Source organism: Suncus etruscus, chromosome 3 (assembly GCF_024139225.1).
Source record: "Suncus etruscus isolate mSunEtr1 chromosome 3, mSunEtr1.pri.cur, whole genome shotgun sequence".
Lineage (NCBI taxonomy): Eukaryota > Metazoa > Chordata > Mammalia > Eulipotyphla > Soricidae > Suncus > Suncus etruscus.
Window position 1 is genome coordinate 86,780,437 of NC_064850.1, and position 27,891 is coordinate 86,808,327.

The window sequence follows — 27,891 nt, forward strand, 5'->3', positions numbered from 1 at the left end:
AGACCATACCGAATGAACATATCTTGCAGACATCCCACAGGCAGAAGGAAGCAAGGACAAGTGCAGATGGGTTGTGGCACTGCGACTTTTAAGTACTTGGTAGTTGGGCTCTGGCAAGTGGATGCCTGTTTGTGGGGAAACTAAAACTCAGACTTGACGGTGATGTGGGCCTCAGCATAAGTGACGACTGGGCCTCTCATCCTTTCTGGCAGCCTGGCCACGATTACAATTACAAAACCGAGTTATGATTACTCTGCTCCTCATCTTGCTGACCTCTGCACCCCGCCCCGTATCTGCTCTGGTCACTTGAGTGGTTCGCCTGAGATTTGTGTGAGCAAAAGAAATCGCCTCCTTTTCTTTCCTAAGTATCAATCAGCCTTCTGGTTCAAAAGCGGCTTTACCGTTTGCCAGGACTGTGTTGAGAGAAAAGCTTCTCATTTCCAAGCCTAAAGCCCACTCTTGGGAGAGAGTCGCTTGAAGCAAGCAGGAGAAGGAGCAGATGGTGCACAAGGACATGTAGATGAAAGCAGGCCAAGGGGGGCGCTTCTGCCCATCCGTCACAGCGGGGACCAGCCGGCTTCTGCGTTGAGGAAGAGAATGCGCGAAGTGGGGCCGGAGAGATAGCACAGCGGTAGGGCGTTAGGCTTGCAAGCAGCCGATCCAGGAGGGACGGTGGTTCGAATCCCGGCATCCCATATGGTCTCCGGGCCTGCCAGAAGCAATTTCTGAGCGCAGAGCCAGGAATAACCCTTGAATGTGTGACCCAAAAATCCCCCCCCCCCAAAAAAAGGAGAGAATGCGCAAAGTTAGAGCCCAAAAAAAGCAGCGGCGAAAAAACACCCCTTCCCTGCCAAGTGAAGCGAGTGGGCGGCAGCGGGGGGAATCCCGAGAGAGGCTTTTCGGGGCGGGTCGTACGTTCAATCAGTGACGGCCCAAGCCCGCCGCCGCCGCCGCCGCCGCCACCGCCGCCACCCCGCAGCCGCTCCTCCGCAGTGCTAACACGCAGCAGCAGCTCCAGCGGGTACCCACGGTGCAACCAACCCTAGAAACATGTGGCCTTGCGCCGCCCCCCTCAGCCTTCCGGGCTTCCCATTGGCCGACTGCCGCTGTCACTTGCTTCTTGTCCCGCCTTCTCTCCGGGAGGAGGCAGCGGGCGGGGTAGGTTGTGCGCTCGCCGCTGGCTGGGTCCGCGGTCGCGGCTTTGCTGCAGGCAGCGCGGCGGGCGGGAGGCGGGCGAGCGGGCAGCGGGGCCGGCGCGCTGCGGGCTCCACGGCCGGCCCATATGGGCCTGGGGCCGGCGGAAGGGCCCGGGGCCGCAGCCGGCTCCCCGGGCGTACGACGAGGACCTGCCTGGCCGGCTGCCCCGTGCCCTGCCGCGCCCAACAGTCGTGCTCCGGGATGGGATGCGCGGCGCCACTCAGCTCCCCGCCGCCGACCCACGCCATGCCCTGAAGCCCCAAAGTTTGGGGGGCCGGAGGGCTGGCTTCTCCCTCCGGCTCCAATGACTGGCCAAGGACTCCTGCCACTGCCCAGCCTCGACCTCAGTGACCTGGCTCCGCACCCCAGGTCGGAATGAACTCTCCCAGGCTGTAACGAAGGCTCCCCTCTCCTCCTAGACCTCTCTCTCTCCATCCTCTTTGCAAAAAGATTGGTTTTTATTTTGTGTTAATTCAAGCAATTGTGGTCCACCGGTGACTCCCCTCCGCATTCCTAATTAAGCCAAGATCCAGGGCCTGCGCTTTGAGTGTAAGAGGGGGTGCGGTCTTTCCCAGCAGACAGATTCCCCGGCCGACCCACATCCATCCACCATGAAGAGGTGCCAGTCGGATGAGCTGCAGCCACAGCCGGGCGAAGAGGATGGAGCTGCGCTGGACGAGGCCGCGGGCCACCTGCTGGGCGCGGACCTCCGGCCTGGGGAGGCCACCACGGGTGCTAACTCTGCGGGCGGGCCAACTTCAGACGCGGGCGCTGTCGCGGCGCCCAATCCAGGCCCCCGAAGCAAGCCTCCCGATTTAAAGGTGAGCACAGACCCTTGCCCCGAAAAACCCAGCCGAGACCTCCTTTTTGCAGAAATGCGTTCCCGGACCAGAGTAGCGTGGGTGCCAGAGGTCACAGAGGATGACTGGGGGGACTCCTCCTAGGGGTACCTTGTCCCTCTGCTTTTCAGCTCAATTCTTGGCCTCTGTTCCTCATCATTCAACAGACATCCTAGTGACACCCTCAGAGATTGCTTGAATAGTGTGCAGACAAAGGGCTGAGCAAAATCTAAGATGCTAACTAAAAAGTTGACATCACTTTCATTCTGAGAAGAAGGCAGGAGAGAATTAACCGCGGGGGTGATGGGGAGGGGAGCATGTAGAGGACTTTTCATTTCCTTTGCTCCCTTTGTTTTCCTCCCTCCCGGATGCAACTCAGTTTGCCCATCTGTGAAAGGGGAGTGTGGATATTTTGCCGTTAGGTGGAGCCCGAGGTTTAGATAGTGCTTGGAGATCCCTGCCTGGCTGCCGCTGAACCAACCCACCCCCAGGGTGGAGAACTGACAGGTGGCTGAGCTGGGCATGGGCTGGTTTAGGGCCTCAGTTCAAGTTGCACATATGCTGAGCCGGCAGTTAGAACCAGAACGCAACTAGGAGTCGTTTATTTTGCAGCCTGGGGTTGCGAGGCAGTTGTTGAGCTGCATCGACTATCTTTCTGTATTAATTAGAGCAGCTTGCAAGGATAACTGATGTATCTTTACTGGGTCTGCTCTAGAGACTGCAAGCTCAGGCTTCTCCAGCTAGTTTGCCTTTGGGTTGAGCGAGATGTCAGCCCAAGAAAGGAATACCTTAGATACCTTGGAGATTGATGCCTTGGGGAGAAATCTCCGGAGGGGGTGCGAGGTCTGGGCTAGGGCTGGGAAAGGATTCGTTAGGTTAAATAAAGCCTGTATCCTATGGCAGCAGCCACTAAGGAGCTCACTGGAATAAGCCAATGACATTCCTCATTTGGCCTTTGAGGCTCAGAGTCAGGAAATCAGAGTGCAGGTGAGTATATATATGTTACCTGTCTGTTATCTGTCTGTCTCTTAGGAAGGGGGAAGGGGATAACCAGGTTCTTGTAGGCCACTAAGTAGAGTTTGGGCAGGGACTATTTGCATAGGACTGGTGGTTCTGATGCCGCCCTGTTCAGAGTTTAAGGCTAGCCTCAGGTTGAAAGACAGATGCTCCTCTAGTCACCTCTGTCCCGTTGGCCATGCTTCAGTCAGGCCCAAGGAGTCCATGCTGCCTGTCCCAGCCCACCCTGTGTGTTATGGAGGTGTAATTCCTATTTTAAATGAGAAGGTGAAGGTAAAGGGGTATACTAAGTGGTACATTAAGGGAAGGAACAGCCTTCATTTGTAGCTTCTGGGCTGATCCTGATCAGTCTGGCCAGTGACCCAGATGGGTCACTGACTGGATGGGATCCTGCCCTAAGCCCAGGAGGAGCTCCTTGAGAAGGACCCCATGATCCAGCTCAGGGGGACCAGCAAGCCCCATTCGTGACGGGCTGGTTGTGTTGTGGTGACTGTGGTGTCTTTGTGTAGATAATTTGCCTAAAGAAACTCGTTCGTCTCCACTCTCCTATATCTTCACTTTATTTGTTTATTTATTTATTTGGTGACACTCTCATTCTGTTTGGGGCAGATATAGCTACAACTCTACACTTGATGTTAAATACTGAACTTCTCTGAGCCAGAATTGAGGTCAGGTATAAGAAAAGGAGCCCCCCTAACTCCTCCCCCAGGCCTATCACTGAGGTTGGCTGTGGCTATCATGGGAAGCTGGGCAGGCGCAAGGAGAAACCCTAGCTGTGGCCTGCTCTGTGGGGCCTGGACACCACACAGCTGATTCTGTTTACCTGGATTTTCTCTGTCAAACAGGTTGAGAGAGGGACAACAGAACTAAACATGGGTGTGAGGGCTGTCTCATCTTGGTTTTCTGTGTGATCTCAGGCAAATACTTAATTTGACAGCTTTTTTTTTCTGGAGAAAGGGTTTAGCTATATAGGAGTGTGTCCATACTTGTCCTCCAGTACCGGAAAAGTAGTTTTCCAGTGATGGAAAATTTTTACTGTTGGCTGTAGTGTTGTGTTGAAACTGGGTTGTTTTAGAAATAATGCTGGAGGTTGGAAGACTAGGATATGTTCCTGACCCTGGTACCACTTGGTCTCCTGAGCATGCTGGATGTGAACCTGGAAACTCTTAAATATGGATGACTGTGACCATGGGGGCCATTAGCACCATTAGGGTCACCCTGGTAGCCTGTGGGGCCCGAGCAACACCAGCCTGACTAGTCATGGCCAGAGGAGCCCCTACTTGGGGCCATTACTAAATATTTGATGGTGGTGTAGAAAGGGAAAGGTTAGGGTCCAGAGCAATGGTGCAGGGCGTAAGGCATCTGCCTTGCATGTGTTAGCCTAGGACTGACTGCGGTTTGATATCCCGGCGTCCCATATGGTCCCCCAAGCCAGGAGCATTTTCTGAGTGCATAGCCAGGAGTAACCCTGAACATCATCGATGTGGCCCAAAAACCAAAAACCAAAAAAACAAAAAAAAATAAAAACAAAAAAACGGAAAGGAGGGCCGGAGAGATAGCATGGAGGTAAGGCGTTTGCCTTTCATGCAGGAGGTCATCGGTTCGAATCCCGGCATCCCATATGGTCCCCCGTGCCTGCCAGGAGCAATTTCTGAGCCTGGAGCCAGGAATAACCCCTGAGCACTGCCGGGTGTGACCCAAAAACCAAAAAAAAAAAAAAACGGAAAGGAAAGGTTTGATTTATTGGGGTATCTATACTTGTCAGTGCTTGGGAGACCATGTGATGCTAGGGAATCAAACCTGGAGCTCCCACATGCAAAGTACGAACTCTCACTCATTGAAACACTCTTCTGGCCTTAACATTTTAATTGCTGGTGCTGGAGGGGAGGGATTAGGCCATACTCAGCAGCTACACTCAGGGCTACTCTTGACAAGTGTTCAGGGGACCATCTGCAGCGCCCAGATTGAAGCAGGGTCAGTCACATTCAAGGCAAGCTCATACACCTAAAAATTTAATTTGGGGGAGAACAGCATTTTGGATTTCCTTTCGTTGTCATCTTTAGTTTTGGAGAATGAGAACTCTTGTTCCTTTGACCCACTTCTGTTTTTTCTTGGCAAGTTCCAAGCATCAGTTAGTCAGTGCCTTGGAGCAAGGCATCTGAAGGAAGGAGCTAGTTTGTGGAAACTCAGAGTGGTAGATAAACTTGGTCTTTTCCTAAGAGATCTGAATGCTCTAATTGTGGCACCAAAGGTCTCAGGGACTTTTGGGGGGGGGGTCTCTCTTCTTGGCCCTTTAGTATAGTGGAGTCTTGTTCTCTCTACTATTTCTTCCTTTCTGTTGGGAGGTTCTGGCTGTGGGGCTGCAGAGGGTTAGGGAAGGAATGAAGCAGCAGCCTGAAGGGAGTAGGTCTTAATTCACCCCTTAACTGGGACTAGTTGCTAGGCGGCTGCTACAGGGACTTCTGGGGTCTTCTTGGCAGCAACGGTCATTAATGTGGTATTGGGGAGGTTGTGTACATATACCCTGTAGCCACACCCAACAGTTCAGCCACACCCCAGCCACTTTGGCTTGGGTTCCTGTTGACTCTCTGAATGGGTGTCTTGATTGAAAATTATCATTACATTGCTTCTCCTGGCCCTGTCAACTTGGAAGGAGAGACCAGTCTGCTGGTTGCTGGTGGCTGGTGGGAGCCCCCGCAAGAAGTCTTAGACTGAGGGGACATGGGTAAGCAGAGGATCAGGCCCTGCAGCAGGGCACTCGGAGCACAGGAAAATGCAGCATGTGGTGAATCTCCTGAAGGCCTGGGATGTGTGGTTGTGCTTAGGAGTCAGCTGATTCGTTCTGATGTGTTCTAGAAGCCAGGAGTCAGAGAAGAAAGCTGTGACCTTACCACGTCTCCCAGTCTTCTGTGGCCTGAAAGGAAAGGTCTGAGTGTTCCAGTCCCTTCTCTTGCAAGCTCTTTCCTCTGATGGGCCCTAGAAAGTATTTCCCCAGGGAGTTCTAAGCAGTATTACTATTTTTCCCAGAAGAAAGGGAGAGGGGTTGTCCAAGTTCCATCGCTCCAATTCTGGTCGACATGCTTTGACTCACTTGGGTTATGAATTTCTTTTTTTTTTTTTTTTTGGTTTTTGGGCCACACCCGGCAGTGCTCAGGGGTTACTCCTGGCTGTCTGCTCAGAAATAGCTCCTGGCAGGCACGGGGGACCATATGGGACACCGGGATTTGAACCAACCACCTTTGGTCCTGGATTGGCTGCTTGCAAGGCAAACGCCGCTGTGCTATCTCTCCGAGCCTGGGTTATGAATTTCTAATCACATCATCGATCATCCTGCTTGCTCTGAGGAACGGGCCAGGAAAAGTTGAGTGAAACCAGATAGCTGAGGGACAGTCAAAGCTGGACCGCTAAGATCTCTGTTGTTCAGCCTGTAGTGGGGAGGCCCAGGAGCTTAGGCCAGAGCTGCTGCCCTGTGCTCCTTAGCCCTCCCAGGGCAGATTCTGAATGCCTTGAGGCAGTTTGAAAGTGAGTGAATTTGGCATGTGGTCCAGACTCCAGTTTGGAGAGTTTAAGTAACACTAGCCAACTCACTCCTGCCATCGTCTCTCAGATTTTTCTTAGTTTTGTTTTTCAGTTGGTGGTTTGTTTCTTGAGTTTTGAGTTTTGGCCCACACCCAGTGGTATTCAAAGTTTATTCCCCACTTTGTGTCTTGATAAGCTTGGGGGACTTGGGGTGCCAAGGATTGAACCTGGGTTGACAAAGCAAACGCTATTCCATTACTTTTGCCTCAGTTTTGTCTTTGCTTTCGTTTTATATTGTGGTGCTGCAGATGGAATCCAGGATCGCACGCATGCTCCTTTGCTGAGCCACATCCTTGACCCAGTTTATTTGTTCTTTTTTAAATTGTTTTCCATCTTTCTCTCTTTTTTTGGTTGGAGGGTTTGGGTTGTATTCACCTGTGCTCAGAACTTATTCCTGGCTCTTGTTCTTAGGGCTTATTTCTGGTGGGGCTTGGGGGACCATGTGATGTGCCAAGTGTTCAAATCCAGGTTAGGCACATGTAAGGTCCTGTTCACTGTCCTCTTTCCCACCTGTTGTTCTCCTTCCCTTCCTCCCTCCTTCCCCCCTTCCTCCCTTCTTCCCTCCTTCCGTCTTTCCTCCCTCCCTCCCTCCCTCCCTCCCTTCCTTCCTTCCTTCCTTCCTTCCTTCCTTCCTTCCTTCCTTCCTTCCTTCCTTTCTTCCTTCTTCTTTCCTTCCATCCCTCCTTCCCGTCCCCCTCCCTCCCTCCTTTTCTTCCCTTTTTCCTCTCTTGGAATTGTCCAAACTGGGACAGTACCCAGTTTGTTGGCTGGTCTTCCTTTTCTTTTGGGGGAAACAACATGGTTTTGAACTATACCTGGCAGTGCAGTGCTTGAGACCTCATGACTAGTGAGTGCATGGGGCTCATTCAGAGGTGCTCCAGGATCATGCAGTGTTAGGAATTGAATCCCATATACAGGGTGAACCCCTTAACCTGATGCTTTCTCTCTGGCCCCGGATTTCCTTTCTTGTTTGCTTATGTTTCTAATTTGGGGGTCTCACTTGGAGGTTTCAATTTGAGTTTCAATCCTTAGTCTTCCACATGCAAAATATGTGCCCCAGCTTTGAGAGACATTTCACAGAAGACATTTCACAGACATTGCTCAGAAGTTTCTGGGCCACTTGGTAGGAGTGTGGCTGAGTAAAGGACCATGTTCCTGGGCTTGGGGATCATTGGGGTGCAGTGTGGCTCTGAGCCCCACTACTGCACTGGCTCCTACTTCTGCTCGCAGAGAGATATGTTCAGGCTGAAAGATTCCTGTCTCAGGTGGGATCTATGTAAGAGTTTGTCAGGGAAGTAGATCGTGGCAGACCTGGAAACAAGGAAATAAATGGGAGCAGTAGGCATGACCTTCACCTTCAGTCGAGCTCACAGGATGAAGTGAAGCACTTGCAAGGAAATTATCCATCGAAAGGCTCATTTGATTTGAAATCATGTGGCAGAATTATAAACCTATCGGGTTAGTCAACTATGTTTAGGAGGCAGGAGGGGGCATCAAGAGCATGAGATTAAAGAAAAGGGTGGGGGCTAGAGGGATATAACAGCAGGTAGGGTGGTTTGTCTTGTATATGGCTGACCCTGGTTTGATTACATCCCATATGATCCCTGACCACACCAAGTGAGGGTCTGTGTGTTGTGTGTGTGTGTGTGTGAGAGAGAGAGGGGGGGGGGAGGGAGAGAGAGAGAAAGAGAGAGAGAGAATGTGTGAAATAATTAATGAACAAAAGAAGGGGTTTTTATTCCTTATTTTAATTTTGAGTTAGTTACCCAGACAGTGTTTGGGGGGTATCCTAGGGCCACCCCCAGCAACATTCTGGTTATTGTTCAAATCTGGGGATCAAACTCTGGGTCTCTACTTTTAAAGCATGTACTCCAGTCTCTCAAGTGGAAGAGAGGTGAGGGAGTTTGGGGCACCTTTTTTCTACCCAGGGAGATGTGTGTGGATGTGTGTGTGTGTGTGTGTGTGTGTGTGTGTGTGTGAGAGAGAGAGAGAGAGAGAGAGAGAGAGAGAGAGAGAGAGAGAGAGAGAGAGAGAGAGCATGTGTGTGTGTGTCACGCGCGCGCGCGTGTGTGTGTGTGTGTGTGTGTGTGTGTGTGTCTATCTAAAAGCATCTAGGTGGTACTCAGGTCTTACTCTTGGCTCTTCATAGATGAGACTCAGGGGACCATTTGTGGTCCAAAGATCAAACTCAGGGTGGCCACATGCCAGGCAATGTCTTACCCGTTGTTCTCTCCCTCTCTCTCAATTCTACTTATATATTTTAAATTTTGTTTTGGTGCCATTCAATACAGCATGCACTATTGTGCTAGAGCCAGACCTCTAAATTTTGTGAATTGTGGTCTCTGGGCTGAACGTTCCTCATCCCTGAACTAGGAAAAGGCTTTTGTGGTGGTGGTGGTGATGACCAGTGTCCTGTCCTTTGTCAGACCTATGGGATTCCACATAGTCAGGAGCATTGGAGGGAGGTAAACGCAGCTGTGGAGCCCTCCTCATTCTACCGGCACCTCCTGTGTGGTGGAAGGTCTCGGTGTTCCCACCCTTCTGCCTTCAGTAATGTTCAGACCTCCCTGTGTATGAGCTAGGGAGGATCCAGTCACCAGTGAAACAGCATGTGGCATCCAAAGCTTTGTTCTCCTGCTGCATCTTGGGCTCTCAGTAAGCTCCTAGTTGCCCATCTGTTCTAGTGGGAACTCTCAGGACTCACAGAGCTGCTGCTTTTCATGTCTCTAACTGTCTCAACTGTCAGTTCTTAGAGTCTCCTACTGCATTGATAGTAGAGTGGGGAGGGCATTTGTCCTGCACATGCCAACCTGTGTTCAAGCCCTGGCATCCCGCACAGTTCCCTGAGCCCACCAGGAGTGATCTCTAAGCACAGAGCCAAGAGCCAGCCCTGCACACTGCTAGGTCTGGCCCCCAAACAAAAACACAGAAATGAAAAAGAGTATCTCTCTCGATAGGGAATTGAAATATCCCACAGGAACTGCTTTGGTATGGAAGTTCAAGTGTGTGCATCTGGCTGGGAAAAGGGTAGCCGTGGGTGTGGAGGCCAAGAGGAAGCTCACCCTCTCATGCTCTCCAAGAGGCTTCCTGCCGGGTCCCTAGAGGAGGTGCATTGCTGTTTTTTCATTTTTCAGTATATTGTAGTTGAGGTAGCCCAGCAGTGTTGATTTTTGTGCTTTTGGTGTACAAAGTAATTGTATCTCCGCCACCTCCAAAGTCCCCCAGCACTTCCTTCCACTCTCCTGTACTTGTAGTGTGTCTCAGGAATGGGCTTTCTTAGAATGAGGTGGGTCCTCCCAGGGACCATGTGAATCCTTCAGATTCTTGAGTTTCCTCCCAGGTTGGGAGGTCAGAACAAAAGTTGTAGAGGGGTAGATGGAATATTGCCTTTAATTTTTTTTCAAGCCATATGGCTGCCAATTTTTTTTTCTGCTGCCAAATTGAATGATGTCCAATCTAACACAGCTGCCTGTGAGGACACGGGACAACCCGCAGTGATCCTCAAACTATGGCCTGCGGGCCACATATTGTATTTGTATCTGTTTTGTTTCTTCATTGCAAAATAAGATATATGCAGTGTGCATAAGAATTTGTTCATAAGTTTTGTTTTTACTATAGTCAGACCCTCCAATGGTCTGAGGGACAGTGAAATGGCCCCCTGTTTAAAAAGTTTGAGGACCCCTGATTGGCATTGGGAAGGACAGCAGACACACATCACTCGGATCTGTGGTCATCAACCTGGCCTGTCCAGTCCTGAAACCCATCAAGATGACAGATTGAGATAAACTGAGATAAGGGGTTTGGATTTTTGTTTTTTCTTAATTTTAAATTATTTGGGAGGTGGCCCAAGTGTTTCGCAGGGACCTGGATACCACTCCAGTGATCACCAGCCACCTAAGCCTTTCATTTCTTGCTAGGGCCTGTCTGGGGATACAAGCGCTGCCCTGGCCTCACAACACAGGACTACCCCTGCCATGCTTCACTGTTTTTTGGTGTGTGTGTGGTGGGGAAGGGGAGCGGGTCACACACATGTAGCTCTGCTGAGATTCCAAATGGCAGCACTGCTGGGGTACACTTGGCATGTACTGGCCCCCACCCCTCAGCCTGCAAAGTGCCTCCCCCCGATCCCCCCCCATGAAGTTTTAAGCTGTAGTGGGAGAGATCTTGGTTAGGTCTAGGCTAGAAAAAGCTGCCTGCCTGGACATTATAGCTATCTGCCAAAGATGAAGTTGTTGGGAAAGGCTCCTGTCTCTGGATTAAATCGCCCTTTGAAGATGGTTTTGTACATTGGATTGTTTACACCGAGAGAATCAATACTTACATAACAGGAGCCAAGTTTGTGCTGAAGTCTCAACTTTTAGCGAAAACACAGAAAGAAGGGCCACAGTGCCCGACCTCAGTTTGCTTGTGTGCTCCTTGGGGATTCTACCTGTTGGCAGCCAGAAAGTTGAGTAACAGTTTGAGCTATGGAAGCCAGACTATGGAGGTGCTTGATTAATTGCAAGTGCAGTGTGTAGATAATGAGCTTTCTAGAGTTCATAGGGGGCATCCTATGCTGATGCTCAGGGCAAAATACACCCCCACCTCCGCCCACCTCCATTCCCAGCCATGGGGCAGGAGAAGCTGAGAGACCTTGGTGAGCAGGTGAAAGCTGCTGGAGAAAGTGTGCTATGCTGGTCGGTGTTCAGTTGCTTCTGCCTACAGACCCACTGGCTGCCTATCATGTCTTGACTCTGGGCAGTGTTTGCCACTGAAAAATGTAGCAAGGAGGGGCCAGAGTGATGACATTTGCCTTGCACATGACTGACCCATGTTCGATCTCCGGCTTCCCATAAGGTCTTCCTTCCTGAGTGCAGAGCCAAGAGTAACCCCTGAATATCACCTTTCAAGAAAAGGAACAAGAATTAAAATAGAATTGGGAAATGAATCATTTGTCCCTGAGTTGGATATTTTATTAATAATTTTTTTCCTGGTTTTTGGTCCATACCTGGTGATGCTCTGGGATTCTCCTGGCTATGTGTTCAGAAATCATTCCTGGCTTGGGGGCCATATGGGATGCTGGGGATCGAACCTCGGTCCATCCTAGATTAGCACATGCAAGGCAAACACCCTACCACCACTCTGGCCCCAATTGATATTTTTTTTATTAGATCACTGTGAGATACATAGTTACAGAGTTGTTCATATGGAGTTCCAGTCATACAATGTCCAAAACCCTTCATAAGTGTACATTTCCCCCCACCAATGTCCCCAGTTCCCTTTCTTTAACCACTCCTACCCTGCAATCTCCCTTTATGACAGACATTTTTCTTCTCTTCTCTATTTCTTTTCCTGTTTTCCTTTTAGGCACTGTAGTTTATGTATTTTTTTTTTGTTTGTTTCTTTTTTTTTGGGGGGTGGGAGTCACACCCACAGCGCTCAGGGGCTACTCCTGGCTCTATGCTCAGAAATCACTCCTGGCAGGCTTGGGGGACTATATGGGATGCCGTGATTCGAACCACTGTTTTTCTACATGCAAGGCAAATGCTTTACCTCTATGCTCTCTCTCCGGCCCCTAGGCACTGTAGTTTATAATAGTTACTGAAGGGCTCATACATATCACTTTACCTCGTTCCATCACCCAGTTCTTGTCCAGAGCAATCATTTCCAACTACAATTGTCATTGTAGTCCCTTCTCTGTCCTAACTGCACCTCACCCCCCCACCCTATCATGAACCAGATCAGTCCTCCTAACCCCTTATTTCTATTGTCTTTCGGTAATATTCTCATATGATTTTTTTTTTTGTTTTTGTTTTTTGGGTCACACCTGGCAGCGCTCAGGGGTTATTCTTGGCTCTATGCTCAGAAATCACTCCTGGCAGGCTCAGGGGACCATATGGGATGCCAGGATTCGAACCACCGACCTTCTGCATGCAAGGCAAATGCCTTACCTCCATGCTATCTCTCCAGCTCCTATTCTCATATGATTTTTTAAAAAAATTCCTCAGTATTGGCAATATTGTTACTGAAGAGGTATCATTTATGTCACTTTACCTCCTTTTAGCACCCATTTCTCTGCCCTAACTGCACCCCTTGCTCTTTGTGGCAAGCTTCCTACCCAACTCTCTTCTGTATATCTTTGGGTATTATTACCTTACTATTATTTTTTATGTCCCACAACTAAGAGCAATTATTCTATGTCTATTTCTCAATGTCTGACTCATGTCACTCAGCATAATACCCTCCATATCTACTATATCTACCCATGTATAAGCCAGTTTCTTTTTTTTTTTGTTTTTTTTTGTTTTTGGGTCACACATGGCAGCGCTCAGGGGTTATTCCTGGCTCTACACTCAGAAATCGCTCCTGGCAGGCAAGAGCGACCATATGGAACCGGTGTCCTTCTGCATGCAAGGCAAACTCACTACCTCCATGCTACCTCTCCGGCCCCTGTATAAGCCAATTTCATGGATTCATTTTTCCCTAAGAGCTGTGTAATATTCCATTGTGTAGTTGTATCACAGTTTCTTTATCTACTTTTTAAATGTCAGCTGTGTGTCTGGGAGGACAAAAATGATATGAAGCATGTCAGCTGCTCATTCTGTGTCGAGGTTGTCAGCATCACGGTTGGGGTGATAGCTTGTCTCTCACTTTTCCCTCAGTACCCCTCACCTCATGCTGTGGATACTGGGAGATCCCTCCGTCCACTCAGAGTAGGAAAGGGTGCCCCTTCTCTGTGGGTCCTACCCCGGATCACATTCTGGATGCTACTCTGTTCCGAGAGACTCTGTAACAGGATTGTAGGCAGCATTGGCTTGTTTGGGCTCAAAATGACTTGAAGTCTTACTGCACTGAGCTGGTGGGACAGAGGGACCTTCAGTCAGCCCCACGGGTAATTAGGTTAGCCACCAGTTGCTATGACTTTGGAGGGTCCTTTCAGCTTTGCTGGGTTGTTAACATGGGGACCTGAGGAATTAGAAGACATTCTTGGCAAGAGAGTAACAAGATGGACTCTGAGCATTTTATTTGTGACCTCATGCAACTGTGTTTGCAGATTTGTGAGCAAACTTCCCCTTTGAAGGGCCCACACCCAGGGAGGAAAATGATGAAGGGGAACTCTTAGGAGACCACAGCCTTCTCTGGAAGAATCTTGGGAAGCCAGCCAGCCCACCCTTTGTTCCTGAGAGGATGGGGCATCCCCCAGGAGCTGGGCTTTCCAGTCCCAAACAATAGTTGCAGGGACATACGGGCGCCCGCCTGGAAGTGCTCAGGGCCCTTCGCAGTACTGGGTGGTGCTTGCTCCTTCTTGTGTGTCCCTAGAGCTCTGTTTGTGTCCCATCTCTTACTGAAACAGATTAGCTCTCTGTTCCGAATCCATGGCTTCGTTTGGCTGTCAAAGTGGATTCTAGCAGCTGGCAAAAAGCAAAAGCCAGTGTGGAAAAGCAAGTGACATTTCGTAGCTGGAACCTGTTAGTCAGAGCAGGTGGTGCTTTCTGCTGCGTTGGTGGCTAAGTTCCCTCTAGCTAGTCACCATGGTTTTCCTCATTTTCAAAGGTTGGGGCCTGTTCTGTGTGAGTGCCGAAGGTTGCTTTTGTCCTTTTTTAAAACCTTGCCTTCCCGTGCTGTGTCAGAACCTCTTCATTCTCTCCGCACACCTACGGCAGTGGCAGCCAAGCCCTTCAGTCACCTCACCCCACCTTGTCAGCTGCACCTTGAAAGTGAGAAAAAAAACCCGCTCTCCTGGGACATCTTACTGCTTTGTGCCTCCCACACATTCCTTGGTGCCAGGGGACAAGGAACTCAGGGCCACCCAGTTTCTTTTCCCCTCTATCTGCTAAAGAGTTGGGGAGGTGAACTGGTGTGGCCCCAGCAGTTACAGGTCTGGCCTGTGCTGGGATGTGGCACAGTAATGGCCACCCACTGTCCAGTCTTGGCCACTGATTCTCTGACTCTGACACTTCAGTTTTGTTTTGATCCTTCTCTGATTCTGTTCTGGAAAACCTTGGGGTGGTTGCTTTATGGGTGAGACCATTGTGTGGCTCAGAGAAGGTGGACAGGCCTCAATGTTGGGGGTGCACTGTGTGTCTTGGGTGAGCTGTTTGACTGCCAGGTCATTTTCATCACTAGCACAGCAGTGGCACTGATGCTCTGTGTCACACTGACCTGGACTAGACTCTGCCTGCTGGGGTTAGGCCGATGTCAGGCCATAGTGACAGCCTGAACTGGAAAATACTTAAGAAAATGCTGATATGGGAGCAGGAGTTAGAGAACGACTGTAAGGCACTTGCATGTGGCTTGCCCAGGTTGGATCCCTGGCACCTTGAGTACTTCTAGGAGTGATCCCTGAACATCACTGGGTATGTTCCAATAGAAAAATAAAAGTGAAAAGGCTGATGTGTAATATAAAAAAATAAAGCCACCTAAGACTATAGGGCAAAGTGTGAGGGTTACCATTGTCTGCAGCTTCCCATCATCTGCTCTGTTATCTGGGGTAACAGATAAGGAGAGGTCATATCATTTACCTGGGTAGTCTAGAAGTAGGGCATTTGTATTGGAGGTGCCAGGTTAGGGGATTATGGAGAGGGGACTCAAATGCTATGAAAGATGATTTGTTGTTTTGGGCTATACTCAACAATACTCAGGAGTTACTTCTGGCTCTGCTCTCAGGGATCACTCCTGGCAAGCTCAGGGGACCTAGGAGTTGTTGGGGATCGAGCCTAGATTGCTGCTTAAAAGGCCAGTACCCCCTACCCACTGTGCTCTCTTCAATTGAGGATTATTTGGAATATGTAAAGGGACCATTTGGAAGAAGCAGCTGGGCACATGCCAAGGGCCTGCTGGCCCCCTCTGGCCCAGGACAAAGGCTGAGGAGGGAGGTGTCTGGATCATCCCTGGCTGGAGGCCACAGGTCTGGCTGACTCAGAGTGGGTGGCCGAGCTCTGGCTAGTCATTGAACCATTTCAGGTGGAACCTCCGTAGCCTCTGGCTGACTCTCAGGGGGACCTGCTGGTCTCATGACTCCAGGGCTGCCCTAGAATGAGTTCTTGAGAAGGAGGATGAATCTCTACCTCTAAAATTAGACATGTGGCTGCTGCTTTCACTGGTGTCTTAGAAACTCAGTTGAGATCACGCTGGGGAAAAGCATCTGAAGAGTTCAGGTATGCTGTGAATTCTGATAATGGGCCTTTTCCAGTCTGCAAACTGCCACTCTGAAGGCTGTGGGGAGACTCAGCTGGGGAACTCTGTTTCTACACAAATACACAATGGGATGGTTACTGTCACTCACATTTTGTTCCAAAAGGGGCACTCTCTCCAGGGCTGATCCAGGGGCATAGTCGTAGCCTTGGGAGCAATTGGCAGCCACTTTCTGTTTGCTTAAAGAAATAGGTTTCCTGGGGGAAAGCCAAGGGATTTTTTTTCTTTCTGAAAAGGGGGTGGTAAGTCAGACAAGTTGGGGGCTGCCTGGTGTACACAAACATGCTGAGGCATCAGGTCCCCATGGGGTCAGGGTGGTTTCTCTTGGTCTCTACGTAGTCTTAGTTTTCAGTTCTGCATGGGGTTAAGAGGTAGTTGATGCAAAGGGATGGAGCACATATTGTGGGAAACCTAAGTTTCATCTCCAACCCCACATGGTCTCATGAGTAACCAGGCAGGGAGCAGGCCCTGAGCTCCATAGGATATGCCCCACAAAGGAGAATATCCATTACATGCACACCCCTCTTGACTTTTAGGCTTCACCCAGCGGTGCTCAGGGGCCAGGCATCCTACATACAGAGCATACACGCACCCGTTGAGCTGTCTCCTGGTCTCAGTATGTGCAATTATTTGGGAGACTTTTAGAATGACAAGACCTTATAGCGGTAAGGGTGCATGCATTGTATGCAGCTGAACCTGGTTTGATTTCTGGAACTATTTGGCCCCTGAGATGCAGCTCTGGAGGTCCCCACCACTGCCAGATGTGACCCTGGAGCCCCTGAACATTATTTGGGAGATAACTTCCTGCAAAAATAGAACGACTGGCTACCTCAGCCCCAAATGGTTACTTTTGAATCCTAGGCCTTCTCTTGTGGCTCTGAAGCCAGGGCTAAGCCTCCTGACAGAAGCAGCAGTAATCCGGGGCACTGGGCCTGTGGGGTGAGCGCTGCCTCTAAACAGCTCCCTACCTATCCTGGCAAGCTGGGGCACACAGACCTCAGATCTGCCGCAGCCTTGGTGAAGATGCCCTTGGATGTGCGGATCAAGCAGTCTGTTTCACACATACCAGTTTTTAAAATAAAGTGCCTGCTGGAAAGCAGAAGAACTGCTGGTCAAGAGTTCTGTATGGCAACTTGATGAAGCGCCCCAGGGCCTCAGTGGCTGTCCTCAGCAGGACTCTCCCTTGTGAGCTGTTAGTTGCAGTAAAGCTTGTTTGACCAGATCAGGATGCGGCCATCAATCACTGAGCAAGTTGTAGTAGACTGTAGGCAAAGCGGGCAAAGCACTCAGAGTTGGTTTAGCAGTTCCCAGTTTGCCCTGTAAGGCTCGGCCTTAACCATCATGCCGTTACCTTTGGAGGCAGTAGCTGCTGTATCTACCCGGGAACTTTCTCCACTTTCTCGGAGGGGTGGAAGGAGGGTGCGTGTGTCTTAGGAAACCAGGCCTCTCCGGGCTGCAAGAGCGTTTTCTGAAGCAAGAGTCTTCAGTAGGTTTCTTGGAAGTCATACCATCTGTCTGGTAAGGAGAGGGGATGCCGGTCACAGTGAGCATCATTGCCTGCTCTCACAGACTGGCCTCCCTAGCATCATGTCGGTGGGGCATCTCTGGAAAGTGGGTGTACAGTCATCTGATGGAGCCAGGGCAGAGGCCTGTGGGATAGTCAGGGCTCCTGGCATGACTCCAATACTAGAGGGCCTCCCCAAGCATAGATTTGGCCTGGGGCCCACTGAACATTGCTCAGTAGCCCCCAAATCCAGGCAGTCTAGCTTGAAGGACGACCCAACTTAGAAGCAGGGGGGGCAGGCCCAGAAAGATAGCACAGCCATGTTTGCCTTGCAAGCAGCTGATCCAGGACCAAAGGTGGTTGGTTCGAATCCCGGTGTCCCCTATGGTCCCCTGTGCCTGCCAGGAGCTATTTCTGAGCAGACAGGAGTAACCCCTGAGCACCGCCGGGTGTGGCCCAAAAACAAAAAACAAAACAAAAAAAAAGAAGCAGGGGGGCTCCGGCAGTAGGGAGTATCAGTCCAGGATCTGACCTTGTGAACACCAGACCTGGGCCACAGTCTCTCTGTGAACTCTCTGACCTAGGAGTTGACGTGTTCTGGGATTGCAGGGGGTGACTTTGAAGGCATGTCTGGTCTTTGATGGGGACCCTCCTGATTCAGACAGTAGCCATGCTCACATGCCGAGGACAGGCTCCTGAGCAGACCCAGGTGTTAAGTCTTCCACTCATCAGGGCCTCTCTCTTCCCTTAAGAAAATCCAGCAGCTCTCCGAGGGCTCTATGTTTGGCCACGGGCTGAAGCACCTGTTCCACAGCCGCCGCAGGTCCAGGGAGAGGGAGCAGCAAGCAGCCCAGGATTCACAGCAGTTGCAGCAGCAGCAGGGCATGTGGGACCATGACTCCCCGGATGAGAAGGAGCGCTCCCCAGAGATGCACCGCGTCTCCTACGCTGTGTCCTTGCACGACCTACCTGCCAGGCCCACGGCCTTCAACCGTGTTCTGCAGCAGATTCGCTCCCGGCCCTCCATCAAGCGGGGTGCCAGCCTGCACAGCAGTGGGGGAAGCAGCCGACGAACCAAGAGCAGCTCACTGGAGCCCCAGCGAGGCAGCCCCCATCTTCTGCGCAAGGGCCCCCAGGACAGCAGCCTGGCTGCCCTCCTGCACCAGCATCAGTGCCGCCCCCGCTCTTCCTCCACCACTGACACGGCCCTGCTGCTGGCAGATGGCACAGTGTGCCTCCTAGCCGAGGAGGCCGAGGCTGGCGACAAGGTGAGTTGGGGATGAGGGAGCTGTTCACCAAGCGCTGTGTGCTGAGGGGTCCAATGAGACAGGGCCACAGACGCAGACCCCTCCCAGCACTGCCTGCCCAGACAGCTGACACATCAAGGAGTCAGAGGTTGACTCAGCCAAAGTGCAGGATGATCCCAGTGTCTCATTTCTCCTGCTGGTGTAAGGTCTGGTCCATCTTAGGCACCAGGTTTGGCTTAGGTCATCATTCATTTTAATTTGTTTTCTTGCAACTCCCTAGACCAGGTCCTGCTACTGATAACCTCTCCGAACCTGTCTCTCCCATTGAATATGGGATGACGAAAGTAGAGGTGTTTAAAGTAGTTCAGATATGTAAAATATTGGGAATGAAGAGGAACATAGTTCTGGGTTCTTAGAAGGGGGTTTGAGGTCACACCCAGTGGTATGTAGGGACTTCTACTGGCTTGGTGCTCTGGGGGCTGCTCTCAGCAGTGCTCAGGGGACCATGTGGTGTCAGATCAAACCAAGACTCCTGGATGCCTGTGCTCAGCCCTTTGACCCATCTGCCCAGCCCAAAGTGTTGTTTTATCATTACCAACCAAGAAAAGGTAAGGGAGGTCTCCAGAAAGGATTGTTTGGTAATAAGATTTAGTTTGGTACATTCTGGATTTCTGTGTTTGGTAACAAATATTCGTTCTCGGAAGAATCAAACCTGAGGTTTATTCTGCTCAGAGCCTGCAATGCAGGTTGGGGGAAGACAGAAGCTGATTGAGCCCCAGGAAGGGGTGTGAGGGCCTTGAGAAGTGTCTTGAAAAGTCTCTTCTCCTAGACAGAAGGGATGAGGGGGTCTGTGCACAGAAGCAGCTGACAAATAGGCATAGGCCTGCTGTGGGGAATGTGAAGAGGCAAAGGTGTTAGGTTGAAAAGGGGAAGGGGAAGTGCCTCTGGGTCTCAGGAGAGGTGTAATAGAGAAGGCCTGCAGCTGGGTTGTTGTTAGTGGAGAGCCTGGGCATGCGGGAGACAAAAGCATATGCAGGTTGGAACTGGTGAGAGCTGGAGACAGAGGAGGTGATGTGAGAACTCAGCCATGTGGCTCAAGGGACAGTGTGTGGGGCTGAGGCTATGCTGCAGATGGGTTGATTAGTTTGTAAGGATGGGCCTAGTAGGCCAGAAGGGCTCTAGATTTTTCAAGGGGAAAAGCAAGGTTAGAAGTTTGGGTTCCTTTTAGCAAGTGTTGCTGTGGAGAGGCCAGGGTGGTGAACTACAGAGAAGAGGCTGGGAGCAGGTTTGTGGGAGAAGGACGAGATGCTGGATTTAGTACAGAGGCTTCTAGTGGGCATGGGCCATGGCATAAAGGGAGTAGGTTGAGATGGCACCAGCCCTTTGGCTTGGCAGTTGGCAAGCAGTCATGCTCAGTTGCACCTGGGAAATGACACAAGAGTAGGTATCTATGGGGCAGAGGGAGGAGGCAGAGATTAGAACTGAGTTTTGGACATGTTGCCTGTGACTATTTAAAAATTATGAGCATGGGGGCCTGAGCAATAGCGCAGTGGTAGGGCATTTGCCTTTTACGTGGCTGATCCAGGACAGACTGCAGTTTGATCCCTGGTCCCACAAACCAGGAGCGATTTCTGAGTACATAGCCAGGAGTAACCCCTGAGCATCACGGGGTGTGGTCCAAGAAATAAAACAAAACAAAAATAAATCATGGGCATGTGCAGAGGAGGCAGTGGGTATAGGAGTCTGGAGCCAGGAGGTCCCACTGATTGCCTACTGCAAACCAACAAAGTTCCACTGGAAGGAATCCTCTAGTGTGTCAACTGAGAATGGAAGGGTGGCCTATTGAATGAGACCCAGCAGAATGGGCCATGGCATTGAGCCTTTAATGAACAAGCATGGAGCTGCTCCAGCAGCAGATTTGAGGGAGCCAGGGAGGTTGTACAGTGGGCTGTGCACAGGCTTTATGTAGGGTCTTTCTTCCACATTGTGTGATCCCCTGAGCACTACTGGGAGAGACCCCTGAGCAATGAGTTAACGTGGGCCTTGTGCACTGAATGTGGTCCCAACCAAAGCAAATCTTAAATGTCCATCAAGCAGGGGTATCTGTCATGTTCCTATTGCCTGGTAGGGACCATGTCCTCGAATTCAAAGCTCCCACTGTCTCAGGGGCAGGTTGGTGTTTGCTGGCTAGGAGGGCAGGGCAGAGCCTAGACACTGAGAGCTGTCCCAGAAGAGACCAGGTCAGATCTGATCCAGCACCAGCAGTTGAGCAGGCTCAGAATAGATGACAGTGATGGTTCCTCTGACTCAAGTCCCAGGGAACTTGCAGTTCTTCCTGCTTTCCCTTGCTTGGAGGCACCAGATTAACCTGAATAAAATCCCGTGACAATGGCAGAATGGCAATAGTCAATTCTCTTTTACCAGTGAACAGATGGAGTCCTTGGAGCCACAGGAGACTGCTTTCTTGGGCACTTCTTCACTACCTGGCAGAACGGAGCCCGGGGGACAGTCAGCACATGGTCCTCAGTCCTTGCTGGATAGTGCCCATGGGCAGCACATGCCTCCTGCCCTGGAGGGAGATTTTTCTCTTTTGCTTATTGCTTCTGGGCCACACCCAGTGATGCTCAGGGGTTGGTTACTTGCAAGCTGTGCACTCTGGAATCTGCACTCTGCACTCAGACTGGGGTGAACCATATGGGAAGCTGGGGATTGAACCCAGGTTAGCCACATCAAGGCAAGTGCTCTCATCTCTAGACTATTTGTTGTTGTTGTTGGATCACACCCAGTGGCACTTGAGTTACTCCTGGCTCTGCACTCAGAAATTACCCTTGGCAGGCTCGAGGGACCATATGGATTGCTGGGAATCAAACCAAACATCCGTCAAGGTTGGCTGTGTGCAAGGGCCTACCACTGTGCTATATCACTTCAGCCCCTTGCCTCTGGACTATTACACCAGCCTGGAAGATTTTTTGTCTCTAGACAGCCAGCTGTCTGAGCTTCCCTAGCCTGCAGCTGCCTCTCCAGGGATGGGTGTGCTGGGGGGCTCCCGAGCAGAAGGACTCTTGCATTGAAGGCCTGATAAAGGGGGGTGTGGGTTTCCTGCTGCCTTCCAGCTGTGCTATCAGCTGACACTGTGTGGTGGGTGCAGGGCCCTGGCAGTTCCACCCTGAACTCTGCATGAATAGAAGCTTTCTCCTGCTAGTAAACAGCCCCACAGCCTCGCTGTAAGCTTGCTGGCACTTACTAGCATCTATTTTTAATTCATAAGCCTCCCCCATTCCCACACCCCTTACCATTGTGTACAACTCACCAGCTGGTGCTCAGACCACAGCAGGCTTGTGGGGGTTGAGTTTCCAAAGCACCCAGGAGGCAGCTAAAGTTCCTCAGCTGCCCTGGAAAAACTCACGAGGTCCTCCCCACCTGAAAGGGGCCTGGACCTTTCCATTCCAGGTGAGCCAGGACTCAGGAGATGGGCTCATGGTCTGGGGAAGCAGTTCAGGCATCTCATCCCCGAGGCCAACAGGCATTGGTCTCCCACTCCTTCCTTTGAAAATGCAGAGACAGCACAGTGATAGTCCAGTGGCTGGGCGGACACTGTGCCAGGAGTCAGCCCTGAGCACTCCTGGGTGTGGCCCAGCACAAAAGAAAACAAATCACCAAAATAGCCTTGGAGTATAGGCCAGTTTGTGGATGAGCCTTGGTTCAAGCCCTAGCCCCCCAAAACACACAAACAGGCCCAGGGGAAAACTCAGAGGACCGGGTGTGGCCCAAGAGTGAAACAGAAGTCTGTTTCTCGTTGAGTGCCGGAGAGATAGCGGAAGAACTGGAGCTTGTGCTTTGGTTATGGGAGTTGCATTAAACCCCAGGTTCAACGCATGTGAGTGTATTTTAGTGTGTTTCTGTATAGTGTGTGTGCACTGTGTATAATGTGTGTGAATAGTGTGTGTGTACATGTACAAGTAAAGCAGTAGTCAGTCTCCCCTCAGCCCTGTGCTTCTGCTTTGGTCCCCTACTACTAAGTTTCCCTTCCCTGAGATGGGAGAAGACTGGGTTTGTTTGCTTGTTTGTTGGACACTGGAGCCTCAACGGGTATGTGTGGTTCCCCTGGGTTGTACATGGCCGTGCCACGCTGCAGAGTCCCCCTGCCCTCTCAGTCTGAGCAGAACTTCAGAATTGTGTGCTATGGAATGGCAGGCTGGGGTGGGGGGGAGTTCACAGCTTCATGGCCCTGTGGGGATACTCCAGCCTCAACCTGGTTTTGGCCCCCATAGGGGCAGCTGCCCCACTCCCAGGACTTGCCTGGCCTCAGTCATGCTGCAGGAGCTCTTGATGGGCTACCAGAAACTTATCTCCAGGTCCCAGACTTGGGATTCAGTTCATCTACCAAACCAGAGTCACCATGGGCGTAGCAGCCGCTTGGGACACTCCTCCAGATTTACTCACAACAAGATTTCCCCTGCCCACTGAAGAGGTAAATAAGTGCCTGTTTACTCCAGGCCTGTGGTGGGCCGCCCTGAGCTTGGCTTTGTGCCAGGAAGCCAGATCTTGGCAGGCGCTAGTGCCCTGGTTTATTTATGTCTGGATCCTGCAGGCAGGGCAGGTGGGGCCGGCTGTGCTGGGACTCAGGCTGTCAGGGTTCCTGGGGGCTCCTCAAGGCTCTGAGCACCCAGGTCAGACAGATCCAGGGCATAGGAACTCATCAAGGTTGTGTGATACCACAGGTGCACAGAGCTGTCCTCTACATCTGGACTGCCTCATGGGGTGAGGGGACAGCCACCCATGTGCTGAGTGAGAGGTCCCTAAGGCCCTCCTTTCACAGCCTTTCTGCTCCTTCCCACCTGTTTGGAGAGGCCTCTCCCGCCCCACATGTTCTGTTGCCAGCTGTGCACCTTGGCTCTGAGGTCCAAGCTCCTGGCTGCAGGTCAATGGCACCAGCCCATTTCCCAGATTTTTGGGCCGCACCATTGCCATGTGCACACAGCCCTGGAGAACATAGTCACTGCCTGTACATCCTTCACTTAGATCGCACTCTGCCACTCCTGTCTGAGATCAGCACCTCTTCCCAGACTGGGTGGACACTCCTATGCCCTGTCCCCAAAGCCCATCCTGGACCTTAGTGCCTTCAGGCTGGCACTGTCTGCCGGGCAGAACTGGTACTGGCTATTCTGCTCACTGGTGGGGCACTGGGCTCCCATTTCCCCTCATCCCAAGATGCGAAACTTGACCTGTCCTGTCAGATACTGGGATCAGAACCTGATCCCACGCCATCTCCTTTTCTTGGAATCTCTGGGTGATTTCTCCATGGCCCTGGAAGGAATGAAGGTTTGGAACAGTGCCTTTGTTTTCCAGCCCATCTGCTTGTTCTCTACCCCTGGTCCATCGCACATCTTGCAGTGTTGCCTTCCCTGCCCTGCTACGCCCTGTCCACTGCCCTTTCCCAGGCCAACTAGGCTCCCAGGCACCCTCTTTTTTTTTCTGTTTTAATAAGTAATCCTTTGAATCACCATGAGATACACAGTTACCAAGTTGTTCATGATTGAGTTTCAGTCATACAATTTCCTGTATCCTTCACCAGCACACAATTCCCACAACCAATGCCCCATTTCTCTCCTACCCTGCCCCCTGCCCTCTTACCTGTGCTGGTTCCCTGCGTTGGCCCCTGGGTGGCTCCTCCCTGACTAGTAAATAATTCAGCATCCTAAGTGATACTGTGAGCCTGAGGCTGCCTTTGGGGGCTGGAAAAGTGAGTGCCCTGGGGATGGACTTTGCAACATGAACCCCAGCATCTCAGGTTTCTTCCCAGTGAGCCCCATGTCGCCTGGAGCCTCTCTGGCTGACTATGTGCCACATATAGTCCTCCCTGATCCCTTGAGCCTATGACACTGCATGCTTGAGTTTGCAGAAAGTGATGCTCTCACATGATGCTTGTGGATCACACTGGTGCCCTGTGAGCACAACACACTCTTGTGGGCGTGCAGAAAGGAATCCTGCTTGATTCTTGTTCAGGAGAGCCTGACATTCTGGCTTCTAAAACTGGTCCCCAGATGACAGGCTGCTTCCTGTCCAGGTCCCTTTCTTCTAGGCTGGCTCCCAGCCTCCCTCCCTGGAGACCCAGAGCAGCTGGGAACCATAGGCAGCTCTGAACCCTGCCAAGTTTTTTCCCATAGTTCTGAAACACCAGGAATCAGGCCCAGAAGGAATCCCTGGAAGAAATCTCTCTGACAGGGGCCTCATGCCCTTGGGAGTGCGTCAGTGGGCCTATGCTCAGCCACACAAAGGCTGCCCCCATTCCCAGAGGAGTGCTAGGGCATGTCTGTCTGAACAGCCACTGCCCCCCCCCCCCCCCAAATAAAACTCTACTTCCCAGAGAGGAGAAGTGCAACCTGCCTGAGGTATTTGGAGCCTGAGGTTTGTGAGACCTCACCTTGCCATTCTCAGTTACTAAATGTAGCTGCTTCTGAAGCTGCTGAATTCTCCTGACTTCTCTGGTGCCACTGGTCTGTGTGTGTGTGTGTGTGTGTGTGTGTGTGTGTGTGTGTGTGTGTCTAGTACAGTGATGGCTAACCTTTTTGAGCCCATGTATATGTGTATGTGTGTGTGTGTGTGTGTGTGTGTGTGTGTGTCTAGTACAGTGATGGCTAACCTTTTTGAGCCTGAGTGCCCAAACTGCCGCACAAAACCAAAGAATTTCCTCAAAGTGCCAGCACATCTTCCCAATGGCCATTCCGGCCCTGTTGCCAGGTGAGCTGCAAAGCAGACACCGGCACACTCTCGCCTCCCACTGCGCCGCATATCTTAATTACGGACTTTCCGTGTGCCTGCTGCAAGGCCTTTGCATGCCATTGCTAGCACGTATGCCATAGGTTCGCCTTCAAGGGTCTAGTATGTGTATGATATGTTTCTGGTCTGTGTGTGTGTATGTGTGTGTGCGTGCACGCATGCGTCCTTTGTGCTTATGTTCCCAAAAGACAAGAAATTAAGTAGGGAGATTTAAATAAAATTGAGGGGGCCTGAAGAATAATAAGAGCAGGAGCAAATGAAGAGAGAAGAAATGCCAGGAAACAGGATTGGGGAGATAGGACTGAAGAGAGGGAAGCCTGAGAGAGGGGGCAGTCTGGGAGGCTGCCCGCCACACTACAGCATTGTGTGTGTGTGTGTGTGTGTGTGTGTGTGTGTGTGTGTGTGTGTGTGTGTGTGTGTAAATGTAGATGTAGGTGACACGGGCTGAGGGAACTTGGGAGTGGTCGTGGTTGTTTTTGTCCCCCTTCAGTTGGAAAACACGGGTGGTATGGCCCCTTCCCGGGTGAGGCTGCCAGGCCATGTTGCATTCAGAGGACAAGGCTTGCAGCAGCCTGACTGGGCCCTCAGAACTTGGATCCTTCAGCCAGGACTATCTGGCTCCCTTTCCACTCCTCCTGTGGTCATAGGGACATCAGGTTACCTAGCTTCCTGTGAAGCCTGTGAGCCCCCAAAACTGGCCCTTCCAGAGCACTGTCCCTTCACAGCCACACGAGAGCTCCGAGGCATTGTACAGCTGGGTATGTCAACGGTGCATCAGAGATAACATGGAGGACTGGATCCCGTGTTCATGCAGAGCCACACAAACTGCCCAGCACAGCACAACTCCGCCCCATAGGTAGGAGGGGTAGGAAGAACTGTCGATCCCCCTAAGCCCACCGTCCTGAGTTGTTTATGTCCGAATTGGGCCCAGAAATTGGCACCAGTGTTGTGTACACTCCTGTCCCCCAAAGCCAAGTCATTCACCAGTACAAATATTTATGAAGCCGCTGGAACCTAGAATGTGGGGACTCCTGCCCTCGGTGTTTTTGCCTGTGGGCCCTGGCTTGGGGCCCAAGAGATAGCACTGGGCCTTCTTATCTCTTCCAAACGTCTTGAACTTGGAACCGCCCCATCAGCGTGATCCTTGCTGACCCTCAGTATTTAAGCTGAGTTTCTCCCCAGGCTTTGCTGAGTGTTGATCCACTGTGGGCAGCTCAGAGAGGCCCCAGCAGGCCCCCAGCCCTGCCTTGTGCCCTCTGGTCTCCACTGTGCACCTCTAGCTCCCTCTGCTGGCTGCTGGCGGGATTTGCTGCTGGGACGGTCCTGATGAAGGCCAAGGGGGAGGAGACTGCCGCTGTGGTGAGTGTGAGTGGGCCCTGGGTGTGTCTGTAGTGTGAGAGAAGTTGCGACTGCCTGGTGTTCCCTGGCTGTCACTGGAGTTGAGGGAGCCTACATCAGTGGGCAGGCTGCCAGGAGAAGGGCAGAGGGCTCCAGGCTAGCACTGTACTGGTAGTTGCAGAGCTTGGGAGCTGCCGTCCAGGAGGTCCCATCCTGTTCTTTCAGAAGGACAGGAGGAAGGCACTGGGCTAAGTTTCTATTTGGGGAGGGACCCTTTAGGACTTATGCATATGTCCTCATAGACCCACCCTCTTCTCTGGAGTTGCTCTGTCACGTTAGAGTCCCCAGGCACATGGAGTATACACTGCAAGGATAGCTATACCTGGCGGTGCAGCTCCTCAGAATCCTGGTAGTCTCCATTGTCCTCTTTTCTTCCTTCTGGGGAGAGGGGAGGGAGCATCTGGTGTTCCTGGAAGAAAATTCCCCTGGGCAATCCCTGTTAATCCCTGGCAGGCCTCAGACAGAGCTCAGGGGGCCCTGCTGCACCTGCTCGCCAGTCCCCAGGCTGACCCTGAGTATGCCCATGGTGCCAGGAGACAGTGACCCGATAGGCCCCTCCCAGCCTGCAGAAAGCTGGGGCCTCAGAGCTCCTGGCACCCCATTGCCACTGCAGTTTCGAGGAACAGTATCCACACAGGTGAGGTGTCTGGTGGGTGAAAAACTACCGAGAAGAGAATGAGGCGATGCAGGACAGGTGGGTCTGAGTGCAGGGGTCAGGCTGGGTGAGGCCAGGCAGGGAGAACCCTATGATGGACTGACCCCACAGGGCTCCAGAGGCACAGCAGGACTTGATGGGAGGTGTTAGTTCGGTGACTAGAGGTCAGGAATCAGGGTACAGCGTGGGGGGGGGGGGGTAAGGTCCAGAGAAACAATGGTAAAAGTCCAGAAGGATCCAAATGAATTTGAGGAAGATTTGGAGGACCGATGGTGGCAGGGGCTCTGCGGGGTGGCAGACAGAGGGACATGTCTGACATTTATGCAGACACAAGGGCATTGTTCTCTACAGAGCCAGGGCATGAGGGTGGGGGTAGATTCGGGATCAGAACCAAGGGTTGGGCTTAATGGAAAAAGCCCAGAAGCTGGGCTGGAGAAAAAGAGTCGCATCATGCTTAAAGGTGACTGGGGCCGGCCAGCTTCATGGAAGCCAGAGGGGGTT

The 27,891-nt window shown here is 51.6% G+C and overlaps 1 protein-coding gene across 2 annotated transcripts in view; it reads left to right on the forward strand.

The window, feature by feature from the left end:
• The first annotated feature begins 1,303 nt into the window (after positions 1–1,303).
• The window catches only part of TMCC2 (transmembrane and coiled-coil domain family 2), a 33,390-nt gene continuing 6,802 nt past the window's right edge, over positions 1,304–27,891 (forward strand). Inside the window, exons 1-2 of one of the 2 annotated variants that reach the window (XM_049770941.1) lie at positions 1,304–2,018; positions 18,063–18,578. In XM_049770941.1, the coding sequence (XP_049626898.1) occupies positions 1,809–2,018; positions 18,063–18,578 (726 nt within the window). In that variant the 5' untranslated portion in view covers positions 1,304–1,808. Of the gene's footprint in view, positions 2,019–18,062; positions 18,579–26,618; positions 27,373–27,891 lie in introns of those variants that run through there. The other variant, XM_049770942.1, reaches the window with a different exon arrangement.